This window comes from Stenella coeruleoalba (genome assembly GCF_951394435.1).
Source record: "Stenella coeruleoalba genome assembly, chromosome: 4".
NCBI lineage: Eukaryota > Metazoa > Chordata > Mammalia > Artiodactyla > Delphinidae > Stenella > Stenella coeruleoalba.
The window spans coordinates 33,037,667-33,058,282 of NC_137149.1; the positions used below are offsets into that span (position 1 = coordinate 33,037,667).

The window sequence follows — 20,616 nt, forward strand, 5'->3', positions numbered from 1 at the left end:
TCTGCTACAAGCAGTCTGGTCATTGCATTTGACCTGTGCATGCTGTTAGTATCTAATTGTACTTTCTCTGTTCATATGTTAGTTTATTCACTAACTAGACATTTTGTCAGCTGTCAAGTGTTGTTTGTCTTGGTGGTAGGCCATAAAACATCATTTGTTTTTTACACCATTTACCTCAGTTTCAAAGGTAGATAAGTACTTCAAAATCATCATGATAATGATGGAACATCCCCAGTTCTACCACATACGTATTAGACTAACCCCAGATCGTAATTTTCATGTTTTGTTAGTCTTCCTTATTAGTTTTTCCCCACAAATTTTTATTTGTTCTCCCATAATGACAGTTTTAAGAATGTGATACTCCTCAAAAATCTGGGACTCCGTATCGTTCTTTATTTTCTTGTGAAATTTTATGTTAAATGTGTCTACAGCTTTTCTGGTAAAATACTATACTGTGTTTAGCTGTTAAAAGTCTGAAAGAGGAAATGTCCTTCAGCATATGAATAGATAAACATTATGGCATATCCATTCAGTGAAATACAAAGAAATGAACTGGTAATACAGGCAACAACATGGATAAATCTTAAGAACGTCATGCTGGAAAAAAAAAGCTAGACATAAAATAGTGCTGTATCATTCCATTTATTTGAAACTCTTGAAAAGACATATTTAATCTGTAGTGATAGAAAGCAGTTCAGTGTTTGCTTGGAGCCAGGGGTAGGATATGGGATTGGCTGGGAAAGGGAATAAGAGAACTTTTTTGAGGTGATGGAAAGGTTGTTTCTTGATTGAGGCAGTACAGTTTTCAAAACTCTTCTGATGGTATATTTAAAATAAATATATTTCATTGTACATAATTTGTATCTAAATAAGGATCATTTAAAGAAAGAATTACTCTGTTATAATCATGTCATTATGAAGATAAACTAGTTACCTTGATGTCATGTGTATCTTTATAGCCAACTATACTTGTTTCTATGGCTGCTGCTACAAATTGCCACAAATTGAGCAGCTTAAAACAACAGAAATTTATTATCTCACAGCTCTGAAGATCAGAAGTCAGAAGTCAAGGTGTTGGTAGGGCCTACTCCCTTTGGAGGTTCCTGGGAAGAATCCTTCCTTGACTCTTCTAGCTTTTGGTGTCAGTATTCCTTTGCTTCCTTTTGGCTTGTGGCCGCATCACTCCAATATCTGCCTCCATCTTTACATCTCCTTCTCCTCTGTATGTCTCTCTCTTATAAGGGCACTTGACATTGGATTTGTTCCCAACTGGATAGTCCATGATGATCTCCTCATATGCAAAGACCCTTTTCCCAAATAAGGTAACATTCACAGTTTCCAGTGATTAGGATGTTGACATATTCTGGGGGAGGGGGCACCATTTAGGCTACATCAACTAACATTATTCATTAACATAATACTTTTCTGTGACTTGGTAAAAAGTAACTGTCCTCCAATTTTTAAACAGTATTCTGGGGTCATTATGGGATTCTATGGGTAAAAGCTTTTTTCACTCTCTCTTCTAAAAGCATGCTGAAATGAGTCTGATCTTTCTTGCATCATAGTGTTAAGACCTGTGACTCTAGTTGAAGGTTAGGAAAAATAGACAAAACAGATTCATTCAGGTGATCTGACTTAGGAAAAAGGAGCTATGTAGGTAAACAAAGCTCCCTAGAGTTCTACATTAGGTTTGAGAACAAAGCCCTGGCTATTAAATTGTTACCTTGACTTGTTCTACCTTCTCTGTGGATCATAGGAACCTTAGTTTTGGATTCTTTGATCAAAATATGATTACTGTATCACCTCAACTTCTGATAAATAGAATAGGAAATTTTCATCAGTCATATTTCTTATAATTTTCTTGACACAGACTAACACAGCATTGAACTGAACATTTCAGTTTGATAAATTTTGTTTGCAGCAGATGTTATATTAAGCAAGTGCATAAAATTCAGGCCCTCTCGTGTTCACTGTTATGATGAATTGCCTAAAAAATGTGAACTGTTCCACTTAAAGAATGTAAATTGGCCTCAAGTAAAAATTCTGAGCAGTAATAGTAATATGTTCATTCTTTGTTCACACAGTAATATGTAAATAAATTTAAGTTTAATTTAAAAAAAAACTTAGGAATGAACTAGGGTACAGATTCAACCAAATATGAACCGTCATAGTTCTGTCTTAGAGAAAAGTTATAGCTTTATGTCATCCCAAATGCTGCCAGGGCTTGGCAAGTGGAACTTATTACCCAGTGCATTTGCACTGCCAGTGTCAGTAACTCCGGTGGGAAAAAAAAAAAATGGTTTTCGAGTTTTCTGTGCCAGGATAGTAAAGCTGCTTGGGAGAAGAAAAACATTGATGAGGCAGAAATATACCCAGCTCACCCTGGGATCCTCCAATTCTGCTTATCAAGTGGTGATTTTATTCTCACAGAGAAATTAGAAAATCATTCTTCAGATTTTGTTGTGTCGTGGAAATAATTGAAGAGCCCAGTTTACAATCTTTGTTAATTTATGGAAATATATATACAGATGTGTTGTAACAAAATGGTATTATATTGTTTATTATAAAGACCCTAGTTTTTTTTGAGGGGGACTTGGACTTTTTGTTTCGTTTTGCTTTTAAGATGATCAGCGTTCTATGTAGGGCCAATAATAGCTCATTGATCTCTGTTTAGCCCCTGTTTGGTGTTCCATTTCCCACTTTATAAAACTGCAAACTGAGGCAGGATAAAGTTGGAACACTTTCCAAGCATAGCAAATCAGTGACAGAGTTTCTGGCTTTATGTCTGAACCTCAAACCACTAGACTATGCTTTCCATATGTATTTTGATCTTATCAAATTAATTTTCTTCTGAGAAAGGAAAGGTATCTAGTATTCAGGTTGGAAAGTTAATTTCCCAATTTATTGTATCCCATTGAGAATTAGTCACATTCCAGACTTAGAGCTTTCAACTGGTTTTTTTGGAGTGAGAATTGAATTATAAAATATGCCCAGCCTCACAACTTATGGACAGATGGACTGTTTGGTGTTTTTTTTAGACATATTACAAAATAATCTTTCGGTAAGCAGTTAATCAATGCAACTTCCTTTTCAAAACATCTGAATCTGAAGCAAATTAATTTAAAATAAATTTATTTATTTTTGGCTGCATTGGGTCTTTGTTGCTGTGCACGGGCTTTCTCTAGTCGCGGTGAGCAGGGGCTACTCTTCGCTGCGGTGCTTGGGCTTCTCATTGGGGTGGCTTCTCTTGTTGCGGAGCATGGGCTCTAGGCATGCGGGCTTCATAAGTTGTGGCACATGGCCTCAGTAGTTGTGGCTTGCGGGCTCTAGAGCGCAGGCCCAGTGGTTGTGGCACATGGGCTTAATTGCTCCGTGGCATGTGGGATCTTCCTGGACTAGGGCTCAAACCCGTGTCCCCTGCATTGGCAGCTGGATTCTTAACCACTGTGCCACCAGGGAAGTCCCTGAAGCAAATTAATGTTTAAATTTAGTGTGGGTGGGTATTCTTTTAGGCTCAAACATGTATGCTGGTAGCGAAATGAGTTATTTCCTTTTGCAATTCCAAAATCTTTCTTGTTTTCTTTTTCCTTTAGAAGAAAATTGTTCTGTTAAGTATTGTGATGTTTTTTAAAAAGTGTCAAAATTTAGTAAGTGATAAGAGGCAAATTAAGAGCATCAAAGACATTAACTCATCACTGAAAATACCCCTCTCCAAATTCTGAAAGTATAAACCAGTGAATCATTAAAAGTTCTACACTAGTTTATTTCTTTTGCCTTGAAATTATAGGACAGTTTAGGTTAAAGATAACACAGGATTATACAGTTGTTTTATTATCTGAACATTAATCACTAGTATTTTATTTTTCCTTTCCATTTCTTAAATCACACAGTAGCTAACTATATTTCATCTGTGTTTCCTCGTTTCTTAACATTTTACCTCAGGCTAATACCAAGTAAAGAAAGTTTTAGACCAAAAGGAAAATTTCTGTGGGAATGATCAGGTTTTATAAGGTGAAAGAACATCTTGAACTCATAGAATCCATAAATGTGTTTCCTCCTTTGGTTTGCTGACTGTATGGGTATTTTGGCTTATGGAATGGCCCTTAAATATCATGGGATTATGAGGAAATAGCATGTGTGGCTTTAGTTACCACCTATCTATGAATGACTTCCAAAGCTGTCTCCGCAATCCTGACCTCTCATTCTCTTTCTTGGTCTCTATTTCTTGCAATCTGAATAACATCTCTTCTTGGAAACTTTGCAGATACTGAAAAGAACTGATGGTTTGAGGCTGATAGGAATTTCTCCTCATTTTAATTTATTTTTCAACATTTTTATTGGGGTATAATTAATATACAAGAAAACTGCAAGTATTTAATATATACATTTGGTGAGTTTGGACATAAGCAGGGTACCCATGAAACCATCACCACAATCAAGGTACATAATAGACATATCCATCACCTCCAAAAGTTTCCTTGAGTCCTATTTATTTGTGTGTGATCTCACTTAAGGTGAGATCTACCCTCTTAACAAATTTTTAAGAGTTCAATACAGTATTGTTAACTGTAGGCACAATGTTGTACAACAGGTCTCTAGAACTTAATGATCTTGCATAACTGAAACTTTACACCAATTGAACAGCTCCCATTTTCTTGTCTCCCTAGCTCCTGGTAACTGCTGTTCTTCTCTGCTTCCATAATTTTGACTATTTTAGATACCTCATATAAGTGGAATCATGCAGTACTTGTCCTTCTGTGTCTGGCTTATTTCACTTAGCATAATGTCCTCCAGGTTCATCCATATTGTTGTCACAAATGGCAGGATTTTCTTTCTTTCTTTCTTTCTTTTTTTTTTTTTTTTTTTTTTTTGCGGTACGTGGGCCTCTCACTGCTGTGGCCTCTCCCGTTGCGGAGCACAGGCTCCGGACGCGCAGGCTCAGCGGCCATGGCTCACGGGCCCAGCCACTCCACGGCATGTGGAATCTTTCCAGACTGGGGCACAAACCCATGTCCCCTGCATCGGCAGGCGGACTCTCAACCACTGCGCCACCAGGGAAGCCCCTTTCTTTTTTTAAGACTGAATAATATTCTATTGTATGTATATACCACATTTTCTTTAACCATCTATTGATGGACATTTGGGTTGTATGAGAGAATCTTTATGGTATGTTTTAAATCTGACAGAATTAGTCCCCCTCATTGATTTTTTTCCCCAGTGTTTTCTTGTATATTTTTGTATATTTATTCTTACCATACACACACAAAAAGGGGCACAAGGAAACTTTTGAAGGTGATGGATATGTCTGTTACCTTGATTGTGGTGATGGTTTCATGAGCGTATGCATATGTCCAAACCCATCAAATATGTTAAATATGTGCAGTTTTTTGTATATCAATTATACTTCAATAAACCTGTTTTTAAAAAATAATAAAAACTCTGAAATACATAAAAGTAGACTTGAACAAATAGAAACACATCCTTTTTTTTGGATAGAATAACTCAAATTCGTAAAGATGTTAAGCCTCCCCTAATATATGCAGATTTAATGTGAACTCAACTCAAATACGAAATACTAACAAGTATTTTTTTTTCTTTTTTTTTTTTAACATCTTTATTGGAGTATAATTGCTTTACAATGGTATGTTAGTTTCAGCTTCACAACAAAATGAATCAGTTATATATATACATATATTCCTATATCTCTTCCCGCTTGCATCTCCCTCCCTCCCACCCTCCCTATCCCACCCCTCCAGGCAGTCACAAAGCACCGAGCTGATCTCCCTGTGCTATGCGGCTGCTTCCCACTAGCTATCTACCGTACGTTTGGTAGTGTATATATGTCCATGCCTCTTTATCGCTTTGTCACGGTTTACACTTCCCCCTCCCCATAGCCTCAAGTCCATTCTCTAGTAAGTCTGTGTCTTTATTCCTGTTTCACCCCTAGGTTTTTCATGACATTTTTTTTTTAAATTCCATATATATGTGTTAGCATACGGTATTTGTCTCTCTCTTTCTGACTTACTTCACTCTGTATGACAGACTCTAGGTCTATCCACCTCATTACAAATAGCTCAATTTCATTTCTTTTTATGGCTGAGTAATATTCCATTGTATATATGTGCCACATCTTCTTTATCCATTCATCCGATGATGGACACTTAGGTTGTTTCCATCTCTGGGCTATTGTAAATAGAGCTGCAATAAACATTTTGGTACATGACTCTTTTTGAATTATGGTTTTCTCAGGGTATATGCCCAGTAGTGGGATTGCTGGGTCATATGGTAGTTCTATTTGTAGCTTTTTAAGGAACCTCCATACTGTTCTCCACAGTGGCTGTATCAATTTACATTCCCACCAACAGTGTAAGAGGGTTCCCTTTTCTCCACACCCTCTCCAGCATTTATTGTTTCTAGATTTTTTGATGATGGCCATTCTGACTGGTGTGAGATGATATCTCATTGTAGTTTTGATTTGCATTTCTCTCATGATTAGTGATGTTGAGCATTCTTTCATGTGTTTGTTGGCACTCTGTATATCTTCTTTGGAGAAATGTCTATTTAGGTCTTCTGCCCATTTTTGGATTGGGTTGTTTGTTTTTTTGTTATTAAGCTGCATGAGCTGCTTATAAATTTTGGAGATCAATCCTTTGTCAGTTGCTTCATTTGCAAATATTTTCTCCCATTCTGAGGGTTGTCTTTTGGTCTTCTTTATGGTTTCCTTTGCTGCGCAAAAGCTTTTAAGTTTCATTAGGTCCCATTTGTTTACTCTTGTTTTTATTTCCATTACTCTAGGAGGTGGGTCAGAAAGAATCTTGCTGTGATTTATGTCATAGAGTGTTCTGCCTATGTTTTCCTCTAAGAGTTTGATAGTTTCTGGCCTTACATTTAGGTCTTTAATCCATTTTGAGCTTATTTTTGTGTATGGTGTTAGGGAGTGATCTAACTTCATACTTTTACATGTAGCTGTCCAGTTTTCCCAGCACCACTTATTGAATAGGCTGTCCTTTCTCCACGGTACATTTCTGCCTCCTTTGTCAAAGATAAGGTGACCATATGTGCGTGGGTTTATCTCTGGGCTTTCTATCCTGTTCCATTGATCTATCTTTCTGTTTTTGTGCCAGTACCATACCGTTTTGATAACTGTAGCTTTGTAGTATAGTCTGAAGTCTGGGAGCCTGATTCCTCCAGTTCCTTCTTTCGTTCTCAAGATTGCTTTGGCTATTCGGGGTCTTTTGTGTTTCCATACAAATTGCAAAATTTTTTGTTCTAGTTCTGTGAAAAATGCCAGTGGTAGTTTGATAGGGATTGCATTGAATCTATAGATTGCTTTGGGTAGTAGAGTCATTTTCACAATGTTGATTCTTCCAATCCAAGAACATGGTATATCTCTCCATCTATTTGTATCATCTTTAATTTCTTTCATCAGTGTCTTATAATTTTCTGCATACAGATCTTTTGTCTCCTTAGGTAGGTTTATTCCTAGATATTTTATTCTTTTTGTTGCAATGGTAAATGGGAGTGTTTTCTTGATTTCACTTTCAGATTTTTCATCATTAGTATATAGGAATGCCAGAGATTTCTGTGCATTAATTTTGTATCCTGCCACTTTACCAAATTCATTGATTAGCTCTAGTAGTTTTCTGGTAGCATCTTTAGGGTTCTCTATGTATAGGATCATGTCATCTGCAAACAGTGACAGCTTTACTTCTTCTTTTCCGATTTGGATTCCTTTTATTTCCTTTTCTTCTCTGATTGCTGTGGCTAAAACTTCCAAAACTATGTTGAATAAGAGTGGTGAGAGTGGGCAACCTTGTCTTGTTCCTGATCTTAGTGGAAATGCTTTCAGTTTTTCACCATTGAGGATGATGTTTGCTGTGGGCTTGTCATATATGGCCTTTATTATGTTGAGGAACGTTCCCTCTATGCCTACTTTCTGCAGGGTTTTTATCATAAATGGGTGTTGAATTTTGTCAAAAGCTTTCTCTGCATCTATTGAGATGATCATATGGTTTTTCTCCTTCAGTTTGTTAATATGGTTTATCACATTGATAGATTTGCGTATATTGAAGAATCCTTGCATTCCTGGAATAAACCCCACTTGATCATGGTGTATGATCCTTTTAATGTGCTGTTGGATTCTATTTGCTAGTATTTTGTTGAGGATTTTTGCATCTATGTTCATCAGTGATATTGGCCTGTAGTTTTCTTTCTTTGTGACATCCTTGTCTGGTTTTGGTATCAAGGTGATGGTGGCCTCGTAGAAGGAGTTTGGGAGTGTTCCTCCCTCTGCTATATTTTGGAAGAGTTTGAGAAGGATAGGTGTTAGCTCTTCTCTAAATGTTTGATAGAATTCGCCTGTGAAGCCATCTGGTCCTGGGCTTTTGTTTGTTGGAAGATTTTTAATCACAGTTTCAATTTCAGTGCTTGTGATTGGTCTGTTCATATTTTCTATTTCTTCCTGATTCAGTCTTGGCAGGTTGTGCATTTCTAAGAATTTGTCCATTTCTTCCAGATTGTCCATTTTATTGGCATAGAGTTGCTTGTAGTAATCTCTCATGATCTCTTTTATTTCTGCAGTGTCAGTTGTTACCTCTCCTTTTTCATTTCTAATTCTATTGATTTGAGTCTTCTCCCTTTTTTTCTTAATGAGTCTGGCTAGTGGTTTATCTATTTTGTTTATCTTCTCAAAGAACCAGCTTTTAGTTTTATTGATCTTTGCTATTGTTTCCTTCATTTCTTTTTCATTTATTTCTGATCTGATTTTTATGATTTCTTTCCTTCTGCTAGCTTTGGGGTTTTTTTGTTCTTCTTTCTCTAATTGCTTGAGGTGCAAGGTTAGGTTGTTTATTCGAGATGTTTCCTGCTTCTTAAGGTGGGCTTGTATTGCTATAAACTTCCCCCTTAGAACTGCTTTTGCTGCATCCCACAGGGTTTGGGTCGTTGTGTCTCCATTGTCATTTGTTTCTAGGTATTTTTTGATTTCCTCTTTGATTTCTTCAGTGATCACTTCATTATTAAGTAGTGTATTGTTTAGCCTCCATGTGTTTGTATTTTTTACAGATCTTTTCCTGTAATTGATATCTAGTCTCATGGCGTTGTGGTCAGAAAAGATACTTGATACAATTTCAATTTTCTTAAATTTACCAAGGCTTGATTTGTGACCCAAGATATGATCTATCCTGGAGAATGTTCCATGAGCACTTGAGAAAAATGTGTATTCTGTTGTTTTTGGATGGAATGTCCTATAAATATCAATTAACTCCATCTCGTTTAATGTATCATTTAAAGCTTGTGTTTCCTTATTTATTTTCATTTTGGATGATCTGTCCATTGGTGAAAGTGGGGTGTTAAAGTCCCCTACTATGAATGTGTTACTGTCGATTTCCCCTTTTATGGTTGTCAGTATTTGCCTTATGTATTGAGGTGCACCTATGTTGGGTGCATAAATATTTACAATTGTTATATCTTCCTCTTGGATCGATCCCTTGATCATTATGTAGTGTCCTTCTTTGTCTCTTCTAATAGTCTTTGGTTTAAAGTCTATTTTGTCTGATATGAGAATTGCTACTCCAGCTTTCTTTTGGTTTCCATTTGCATGAAATACCTTTTTCCATCCCCTTACTTTCAGTCTGTATGTGTCTCTAGGTCTGAAGTGGGTCTCTTGTAGACAGCAAATATATGGGTCTTGTTTTTGTATCCATTCAGCCAATCTGTGTCTTTTGGTGGGAGCATTTAGTCCATTTACATTTAAGGTAATTATCGATATGTGTGTTCCTATTCCCATTTTCTTAATTGTTTTGGGTTCGTTATTGTAGGTCCTTTCCTTCTTTTGTGTTTCTTGCCTAGAGAAGTTCCTTTAGCAGTTGTTGTAGAGCTGGTTTGGTGGTGCTGAACTCTCTCAGCTTTTGCTTGTCTGTAAAGGTTTTAATTTCTCCATCAAATCTGAATGAGATCCTTGCTGGGTAGAGTAATCTTGGTTGCAGGTTTTTCTCCTTCAACACTTTCAATATGTCCTGCCACTCCCTTCTGGCTTGCAGAGTTTCTGCTGAAAGATCAGCTGTTAACCTTATGGGGATTCCCTTGTGTGTTATTTGTTGTTTTTCCCTTGCTGCTTTTAATATGTTTTCTTTGTATTTAATTTTTGACAGTTTGATTAATATGTGTCTTGGCGTATTTCTCCTTGGATTTATCCTGTATGGGACTCTCTGTGCTTCCTGGACTTGATTAACGATTTCTTTTCCCATATTAGGGAAGTTTTCAACTATAATCTCTTCAAATATTTTCTCAGACCCTTTCTTTTTCTCTTCTTCTTCTGGAACCCCTATAATTCGAATGTTGGTGCGTTTAATGTTGTCCCAGAGGTCTCTGAGACTGTCCTCAGTTCTTTTCATTCTTTTTTCTTTATTGTGCTCTGCAGTAGTTATTTCCACTATTTTATCTTCCAGGTCACTTATCCGTTCTTCTGCCTCAGTTATTCTGCTATTGATCCCATCTAGAGTACTTTTAATTTCATATATTGTGTTGTTCATCGTTGCTTGCTTCATCTTTAGTTCTTCTAGGTCCTTGTTAACTGATTCTTGCAATTTGTCCATTCTATTGTCCATTCTATCTCCAAGATTTCGGATCAGCCTTACTATCATTATTCTGAATTCTTTTTCAGGTAGACTGCCTATTTCCTCTTCATTTGTTAGGTCTGGTGGGTTTTTATCTTGCTCCTTCATCTGCTGTGTGTTTTTCTGTCTTTTCATTTTGCTTATTTTACTGTGTTTGGGGTCTCCTTTTTTGCAGGCTGAAGGTTCGTAGTTCCTGTTGTTTTTTGTGTCTGTCCCCAGTGGCTAAGGTTGGTTCAGTGGGTTGTGTAGGTTTCCTGGTGGAGGGTACTAGTGCCTGTGTTGTGGTGTATGAGGCTGGATCTTGTCTTTCTGGTGGGCAGGTCCACGTCTGGTGGTGTGTTTTGGGGTGTCTGTAGACTTACTATGATGTTGGGCAGCCTCTCTGCTAATGGGTGGGGTTGTGTTCCTGTCTTGCTAGTTGTTTGGCATAGGATGTCCAGCACTGTAGCTTGCTGGTCGTTGAGTGAAGCTGGGTGCTGGTGTTGAGATGGAGATCTCTCGGAGATTTTTGCTGTTTGATATTATGTGCAGCTGGGAGGCCTCTTGTGGACCAGTGTCCTGAAGTTGGCTCTCCCACCTCAGAGGCACAGCACTGACTCCTGGCTGCAGCACCAAGAGCCTTTCATCCACAGGGCTCCTTAATTTGGGATGATTCGTTGTCTATTCAGGTATTCCACAGATGCAGGGTATATGAAGTTGATTGTGGAGCTTTAATCCGCTGCTTCTGAGGCTGCTGGGAGAGATTTCCCTTTCTCTTCTTTGTTCTCACAGTTCCCAGGGGCTCAGCTTTGGATTTGGCCCCGCCTGTGCGTGTAGGTCGCCGGAGGGCGTCTGTTCTTTGCTCAGACAGGACGAGGTTAAAGGAGCCGCTGATTCGGAGGCTCTGGCTCACCCAGGCCGGGGGGTAGGGAGGGTCACGGAGTGCGGAGCGGGCCTGCAGCGGCAGAGGCCGGCGTGACGCTGCAGCCTGAGGCGCGCCGTGCGCTCTCCCGGGGAGCCGTCCCTGGATCCCGGGACCCTGGCAGTGGCGGGCTGCACAGGCTCCCCGGAAGGGCGTGTGGCTAGTGACCTGTGTTCGCACACAGGCCTCCTGGCGGCGGCAGCAGCGGCCTTAGCGTCCCAATCCGTCTCTGGGCTCCGCACTCTTAGCCGCGGCTCGCGCCCGTCCCTGGAGCTCTCTCAAGCAGCGTTCTTAATCCCCTCTCCTCGTGCACCAGGAAACAAAGAGGGACGTAAAAGTCTCTTGCCTCTTCGGCAGCTCCAGACCCCTCCCCGGACTCTCTCCCAGCCAGCCGCGGCGCACCAACGCCCTGCAGGCTGTGTTCACGCCGCCAACCTCAGTCCTCTCCCGGCGCTCCGACAAAAGCCGGAGCCTCAGCTCCCAGTCCCGCCCGCCCCGGCGGGCGAGCAGACAAGCCTCTCGGCTGGTGAGTGCCTGTCGGCCCGATCCTCTGCGCTGGAATTTGTCCGCTTTGCCCTCCGCACCCCTGTTGCTGTGCTCTCCTCCGCGGCTCCCAAGCTCCCCCACTCCGCCTCCCGAAGTCTCCACCCGCGAAGGGGCTTCCTAGTGTGTGGACACTTTTCCTCCTTCACAGCTCTCTCCCGCTGGTGCAGGACCCGTCCCTATCCTTTTGTCTCTGTTTAGTTTTTTCTTTTGCCCTAACCAGGTACGTGGGGGGTTCCTTGCCTTTTGGGAGGTCTGAGGTCTTCTGCCAGCGTTCAGTAGGTGTTCTGTAGGAGTTGTTCCACGCGTAGATGTATTTCTGGTGTATCTGTGGAGAGGAAGGTGATCTCCGCGTCTTACTCTTCTGCCATCTTCCCGGAAGTCCCCCTACTAACAAGTATTTTTTTTATGAGCTAGAAAAATTGTAGGAATCTATCTTAACAACTTAGTCTAATTCGCAGTTTTAGCCAGATAATAACAAGATTATCATATTACCCACCATACAGTGGCTCATTATTCTTTCAGTAAATAAAAGACTAGAAGGAGAGGTGTATTTTCAGCAAACTAGTACTTTCTTTTTTGGATAGCCATTGTGTGAACTTAAGCAATTTATGTTTTCTTGACTTACTGAAGAATTATACACTCTCTTATAAATGAAGTTAACACCATTGATCTAGTCTAATATAGTCTAGTCTAATACACTTTTTTTGAGCTGTTATTTCCTTAGTGGTGATGAACTTAATCTTGTTATCTCCACCCTCTTGCACCATCATGGGTGTGGTTATATACATTTATTGAACACCTATTATTTGATACCCATTTATTGAGCACCTACCTTATAGGCACTATGGTAGGCATAGGGATTCCAAGTTGAATAAGCTTCAAGGTATTCAAGCTACCACTGCCTCAAGGTACAGTGAGAGAGACAAACCTATACAGAAATTGTTACCATAGAATTAATAAACCTTGTAACTATGTACTGTCAGAAAATAGAGACGTACAATTCTATCAGGGGTAGAGCCATTTGATGAGAAGCCATTAAGGATCCTGGCAAAAAAATATATATATATGTATATGTGTGTATATATATATATATATATAAATGACAGAATAGATCTAGAGTAAAGAAGGATGTCAAAAAAAAAAAGGACTGGTTGAGATAACAGGGGTCTCAAGGTCTTTAATGAGTTTAGAGAGCAGGTCCTCAGAAATAGGGAACAGAGAAGTATAGGAGATTGTAGTTGAAAATCAAGATGTTTTGAGTAAGTAGCAGTTGAGCAATGTCTCATGACAAACTGTCTGTATTTCAGGATATTGGCTGGAGTTTGATGAAAATCTGTGGCTATGAACCTGGGAAGCTAACTAATCCTTATAGATATTAAACGCATGATCTTGGCCTCAGTATGTTTTAACCAACTAAGCTAAACAGCTGCAGATAATTTACAGATGATTGAATCAGAAGCACACAGTGTAAATTTCCTTTGAAATACATCTGGAAAGGGCTAAACAAAACATACTTGGTATTGTACTAAATTAATAGATTTGAAATTCATTAAGCCATATTTAATATCCAAATACAGCCAAGTTGAGTCATGCCTAGAAATTATCGACATTTGTTCTTGGTGGTGGTGATGGTAGTCATGTTTTTTTCTCTTTTAGTTATTAATCTTATTACTTTCCAAGATTTATGATTTTTGTAGGTCTGCTTTGTTCTCACCAATGTAATAAATAAATTTTCATGTTTTCTTTTACTCTCAAGACAGAGAAAAAAGATGATTATCATCTCCTAACTTAATTATTGAATTATAATTGTATCAAAATTCTATTGAATTCAACTGTATTAAAATTGTCAGTTTATAAATCTGTGTTTTCTTTTTTTTTTCAAAATTCAAGAATTTTTTAATAACCCAAATGCTTTTCTCAAAAATAAAATATATGTTAACTCACTAGAGAAGAAACACAAATATGAACTCAGGAATGGATAAATTACGGAATCCAAAGTGACTATTAATACCAGATAATCACAGTGTTTTATACCAAAAAAAAGTGTCAAATGCAGTTACCCAAATGAATTAAATGCTACAAGTTGTTGCAAATGGGTATATATATTTTTAACATCTTTATTGGAGTATAATTGCTTTACAATGGTTTGTTAGTTTCTGCTTTACAACAAAATGAATCAGTTATATATATACATATATTCCCATATCTCTTCCCTCTACAACTATGCTGTAGGCTTTTTAATTGTGGAAATCAATTTTTCTTCCATGGAACCTAAAAATGCAGAGGCCTAAAACATAGTACCAAGCAGTTAAAAACAAAAAAGTATACAAAATTCCACAAATACTGATTTCTTTTTCCCGTTATAGAAAATAGCATTAGCTTTTTCTTCTCCTTTACACCTATATTTTACCTTTTGGGAAGTCTGAGATCTTCTGCCAGAGTTCAGTAGGTGTTCTGTAGGAGTTGTTCCACGTGTAGATGTATTTCTGATTTATCTGTGTGGAGGAAGGTGATCTCTGCGTCTTACTCTTCCGCCATCTTCCCCCTCTCCTATACCTATATTTTAAAATAAATTTAAAAATTAAATCCCAAGAGCACAAATGGGCAGAAAAGCAAATCTGATTTCCTGTCTGATTTAAACTGAAGAATACTGAGTTCATTAACTGTAATTCATATATAATCTCAAGTAATAGCTAAGAAAAGATGTGTCATGAGCTCAGCTTTATACGTTCATATTTTTAAAAATTTTTTCAATGTAAATTCTCATCAGCTCAATAATAGCATGAATGTACTTTTTGACATGCAAGTGTTTTCCAATTATATCTTAAAATCAGCTAACAGAAGCAGGTCGAGAAAGTAGAAGATGCAGTCTTCTGTTTTCAGCTGTTTCAGAACTGGTTTAATGAAAAAGTCACTTTAAAGATTTGGTTTTAATTTCACGAGAAAGACATCTGTATTGAAATAGTGTGCAGCTGAGGTCCTCTAGTGTCGCAGTTGAATATGGCATCAACTTTTAAGATTTTGTGAAGTGTGTGTGTGTGTGTGTGTGTGTGTGTGAGAGAGAGAGAGAGAGAGAGAGAGAGAGAAAGAGTGAGAGAGACAGAGACAGAAACAGAAACAGAGATACAGAGAGAAGAACAAGGACAAGAGAGATTCCTACCTTAAAGTTGACTCAGCAAATGACCTCAGAAAACTAGATTCTTATGTTTTATTTGTTAATCAATCTTAATGAAAGGTTTTCTTTGTTTTTAAGAGGGGAGGGGTTTGCATTCTTTCATGTGCACATAGTTTTCAATGTAATTGTAGTTGTTTTAAAGTTTGGAATCTTTTCCTTTACATAGTTGGTTTATTTTTTTGCAGATGTTAATGAAAACTATTAATTCTTAATTGTTCTCATCTCATTTGCTTAATACTGGCTGTTGTGACACTTTAATATGGGAGAAACTATTTGATAAAGTAGAATAGTTTATAGATCAGTTTAATAAGAATTCTTTATAAATAGTAACTTTTGTTTTGTTTTGTTTTTTATATATACTTCATGGGGAATATCAACTTATTGCTTTATTTTAAAATATGGCTGACAATCAGGAAGTACCAGATATATGAGGGAAGAAATAGTTTGAGAGAGTCAAGGGAGGAAAAAAAAATTTAAAAAACTTACCCCAGAGGAAATGAAGATAACATACTTTTTTCCCCCCCAAATTAAAAGAATTCTAATAACTATCCTCAGAGAGACTCAAAAGAATAATGTATCCATAGCCAAAGAACAGGATGTATTGAAACGGAACAACTGGAGACCAGAAGAGAGATCTTGGAAATTAAATAATAGGCCATGCTCATAGGAGTATAAGTCTAAGAATAAAGTATAAAAGAATCCTGAAAGCTTCCACAGAGGAATAGCATGGTATCTACATGCTATGAAAAATTTTCTCATGACTATATTCTAGCTAAATAAAAAGGAAACACAAAAAGAATCATATGAGGTATAAAAAATGATAGTAGCTGATGATAAAATTCATGAATACAGTTATAATTATAAAATTATAGTATCCATTAAATCCTGATGACTGAGATATTTTCTCTGGAGAGCTAGGGGTTAAGTGGCTTAGGTTTTTATTTCTTTCTCTGCTTAGTTCCATGGTAAATTTTTACTATACATAGTGCAGCAGTGTACCAAAACACTTCCCATCTGTCTCAGAGTAAAAGCCAAGGCCTAAATGGCCTCACATGATCTAGCCCTCTGACTTGCTACCTCTCTGCCCTCATCTCCTCCCAGTTTCACCTTTTGCTCATTCTACTGCATACACAGTAGCTTCATTGTGTTTTTTGGTGGTTTTTTTAAAATTTGTTTTTCTTTTTTGAACTGCTGTGTATTCTTCCAGTTAAGACTTGCTTACTGTGCCCTCTGCCTGAATTACACATTTCCCAGGGAGCTGCATGTCTTTTTCATTTCCTTTAGATTTTGGCACAAATGTCACCTCAGTGAAGCCTTCCTTGATCACACTGTATATATAAAATAGCAACCCACATTCTGTCTTCTCTTCTCTACTTTTTCTCCTTAGCACTTAATCGCTATATATCATGTTATATATTTACTTGTTTATCTGTTTAGTCTTCAAGAAAGGAGCAAAGGCATCTTTCATCTGTCTTATAAAATTTGATAATGTAAAATAATATAAACAATAAAAAAAAAAGAGACTTCCTTGGTGGCACAGTAGTTAAGAATCCACCTGCCAATGCAGGGGACACAGGTTCCAGCCCTGGTCCAGGAAGATGCCACATGCCGCGGAGCAACTAAGCCCATGCACCACAACTACTGAGCCTGCGCTCTAGAGCCCATGAGCCACAACTACTGAGCCTGCATGCCATAACTACTGAAGCCCGTGCGCCTAGAGCCTGTGCTCTGCAACAAGAGAAGCCACTGCAGTGAGAAGCCTGCACACTGCAACGAAGAGTAGCCCCCACTCACCACAACTAGAGAAAGCCCGCGCACAGCAACGAAGACCCAACACAGCCAAAAATAAGTAAATAAACTAATTAATTTAAAAAATCAGGAGTTAGAAAAGGAAAATGGAGAAGTATGTTAATTATATCGTCTTGCATAGTGAAGAGTTAATTATAATTACGTAAAAGTCTAACCACCAGAAGAGTTGAAAACACAAACTGCTAGAGATGGTTACTTCTGGAAAGTCAGACAAGGATGAGAAGAGAGAGAGATTTTAACTTTTCATCTCTTGTTCTTTCTTATGGTTTTAATTTAGAGGAGGGAGTCATAGTGAAATTATTCTTTTTTTAAATTGTATTTGGCCTTCTTTTTATGTCAAGTTTATTGCGATTAATTTACATACCTTACAATTTACCCTTTTTAGCGTGCAGTTAAATCAGTTTGGCCAACTCAGTCCTATAACCATCATCAAAATTAGAAATAGAACAATTCCATCATGTAAAATTTTCTCATACTCCTTTGTATCAACCCATTCCCTCCACCCAAGCCCATGACAATCAGTGATCTTTTAACTTAACATTTTTTATTTAATGTGGGTTCCTTGTAACCTGAATATAATCAAGTCTGAATTGGTGACTTTGGAGCAGTTACATATAATGTAATGGTTGATATATCTGAATTAAAATCTGTTAATTGGGCTTCCCTGGTGGCGCAGTGGTTGAGAGTCCGCCTGCCGATGCAGGGGATGCGGGTTCATGCCCTGGTCCGGGAGGATCCCACATGGCACGGAGTGGCTGGGCCCGTGAGCCATGGCTGCTGAGCCTGCACGTCCGGAGCCTGTGCTCCGCAGTGGGAGAGGTCACAACAGTGAGAGGCCCGCGTACCGCAAAAAAAAAAAAAGAAAAAAAAAAATCTGTTAATTGTTTTCTAATTGTTCCATTTGTTCTTTGTTCTTTTTTCCTTTTATTTGCCCTGCTTTTAGGTTGACTTTTTTTATATATAATTTCATTGTATCTCTATTATTAGCTTGTTGTTTATACCTTTTAAAAAATTAATTTAGTTGTTACCCTCATATTTATTTAGTTTTTTAAAGTCTGATTTAAAGTGTAAAAAAAAAAAAAGGGGGAAGAAAAGAGATCTGTACCCAAATGTTAATATTAGTGGTTTGAGGATTGGGTTTGAATTATTCTCCCCTACTTTTCTGTATATTCTTCCTAACTTCCTATATGAATGATGTTTTATTTAAAAAAAAAAAGAGAGAGAGAGAGGGAGAGGAAGAGAGAGAGCAAGACAAAGAAACTGGGCATCCCTGTGGAAGTTGGCTTAAGAGAGAATAGGATAAAAAAGAAATGTTTGATAAATTACTGGAGGTTGCTTTGTGGATTGATCTGGAAAGTAAGCTCAGGTCTATCTGCTATAAAATATATTATAGCTATTTTTCAGGGACATAGGTGTTTTGTCTTGAGCAAGATAGGTGGTTTTCATTGACTTAGTTCTGCCATATATCTGCAAGTGTCCTGATAATTTGGCAAAGTCCAACCTGCTGAAGGTCAAGGTCATTTGTATACCACCAATATTAAACTACCTTCATGGAAGAATTATACTTCAATTAGAGTAGCCTTTAGAAAACTACGTTCTTTGTCAGATCAATTCTGTTGTAAGTGGAAAATCAAAAATATGTCGAAGTAAATAGTTTAGAAAATGTGTAGAGTCTATTTTCTCTGAATAGAGGAGGTACAATAAAAATATAGCTCTTTGGGGAATCCCCTGGTGGTTCCAGTGGTTAGGACTCTGCACTTTCACTGCTGAAAGTCTGGGTTCAATCCCTGGTCAGGGAACTAAAATCTCACAAGGCACATGGCCAAAAAAAAAAAAAAAATATATATATATATATATACACACACATATATATATATATATCTTTGAATTTTATCAGTGAACCTCATTTTATTTCTTAAAACAGGTTCTGTATCTGCTTTGTAATTGACCTATTGATCTGTGACTCTTTTGTTTTCTTTGTAGATATTCAAAGGTTTTGTGCATAGCATTTGAGATACTTCAGGGCTTGCAGTATATGAACAAACATGGTATAGTACACCGGGCACTGTCTCCTCATAATATCCTTTTGGATCGAAAGGTAATCATCAAATAGTATATTAAATATTTGCTTTTTATTTCACATTGGAAGCTACTGAAATCAGGCCCACTTAGTGAATCAGAGGGACTGTAGAATTAGAATATGTCTTAAGCGTATTCATAATGAAAAGATTATATGAATGTAATATATTTGTGGTTGTTTAAAAATAAGTATCTCTAAATTATATGAATCCGTGTGTCTTTCACATTCATTATTCTTTTTTCCCCAGACCCATTTTCTAACTTGTTTTGTTTTTCCTTCCATTCATTTTCTAAAAGATACATACACATTGTGTCTTCCCAATCCACTCCTTCTCTGAATTTGCTTTCATCTTAAGAAAGATTCTCTGACTATTTACATAGAATATTTTTCTCATAGCACAACTGAATTGTGTTTTCTCCACTTTATTCTTCTTTCCTACTTCCTCTTTTCACTTTATTCCTCATTTATTTTCTTTGTTTACCAGCTGTTCATACCTAGCTTCTTTTTTTAATTGGAGTACTGATTCTCTACTTGGAAATCTTATGGGGGATTTCTAAGAAGCTAGTCAACCTCTAAGAGAATTATGGGTAGCAAGGTGGTATTTTTTCAGGAATAATCATAATTTCATTCTTTTTCATAAGCATATAAAATAGTTTTGAGGAAACATTTTCTGGGGAATTATCTTTTGTATTAGTAGGATTATTCTTTTTCTCTGACTTTCTTCCAGACTTTCAGTATATATACCCTATGATATTAAAAATAAAGATAAATGGTGCTCATTAATTTCATACTTATGGTAGTAGAGTATCTAACTGTCTGAATTGTTTTAAAATATAAATGTTTTGTAATTCTGGGAAATAGAGTTCTTGAGAAAAAGAAAACAACTTTTAAATTGACTATGGTTTTATAAAGTGTTAAACATCTAAAGGGGGAAAACCTTAAGGGACTTCTAAATTTGTTTTGCCTTTTAAGAATCTTGCTTTTGTGATCATTATGCTTATTCTCAAACAGTATAAAAAATTGTTGGGAATCAAGCAGATTCACTAATATCTTGATTTGTGAACTGACCTTTCCAAGTTAAAAATGTCCATGTCAAGTTTAAATTATAACATTGTGAGTGGACTTGCAACTCCCTGAAAAAATTTTCTTTTGTGAAAATTACCACAATATATTCTAATTGAGGATTCAAGACAACTAAGAACATTTTTGCTATTTAGAGAAGCCCAGAAAATAATAAGCAGCAAAAATTTTTAAATGTTGTCATTTTGATATATAAAATATGTATGTGTGTATATATATGTTTGTAATGAATATAAAGCAGACTTCAAACACTGACAAATAGTTTTTAATAAAATTATGGCAAATTAAAATATAATATTTTCTTAATGTATCTGACTATATGATAGTGTCCTTACTTATAAAATGTATAATCATAATTTTCCCTGTCAGTGATATTAAAATATTTTATAATGATTTTTTTTCTTCCTTT

General features: G+C 37.1%; 1 protein-coding gene across 8 annotated transcripts in view; it reads left to right on the plus strand.

Annotated features, from left to right (window-relative positions):
* The window catches only part of TBCK (TBC1 domain containing kinase), a 244,075-nt gene that overhangs the window by 33,096 nt on the left and 190,363 nt on the right, over nucleotides 1–20,616 (plus strand). For all 8 annotated transcript variants that reach the window (XR_013827926.1, XM_079919204.1, XM_079919201.1 and 5 more), the window contains one exon: nucleotides 19,031–19,145. Coding sequence is in view for 7 of the 8 variants with exons in the window: in XM_079919204.1 (XP_079775330.1) it covers nucleotides 19,031–19,145 (115 nt within the window). In the remaining variant the exon portion in view is untranslated. The remainder of the gene's footprint in view (nucleotides 1–19,030; nucleotides 19,146–20,616) is intronic.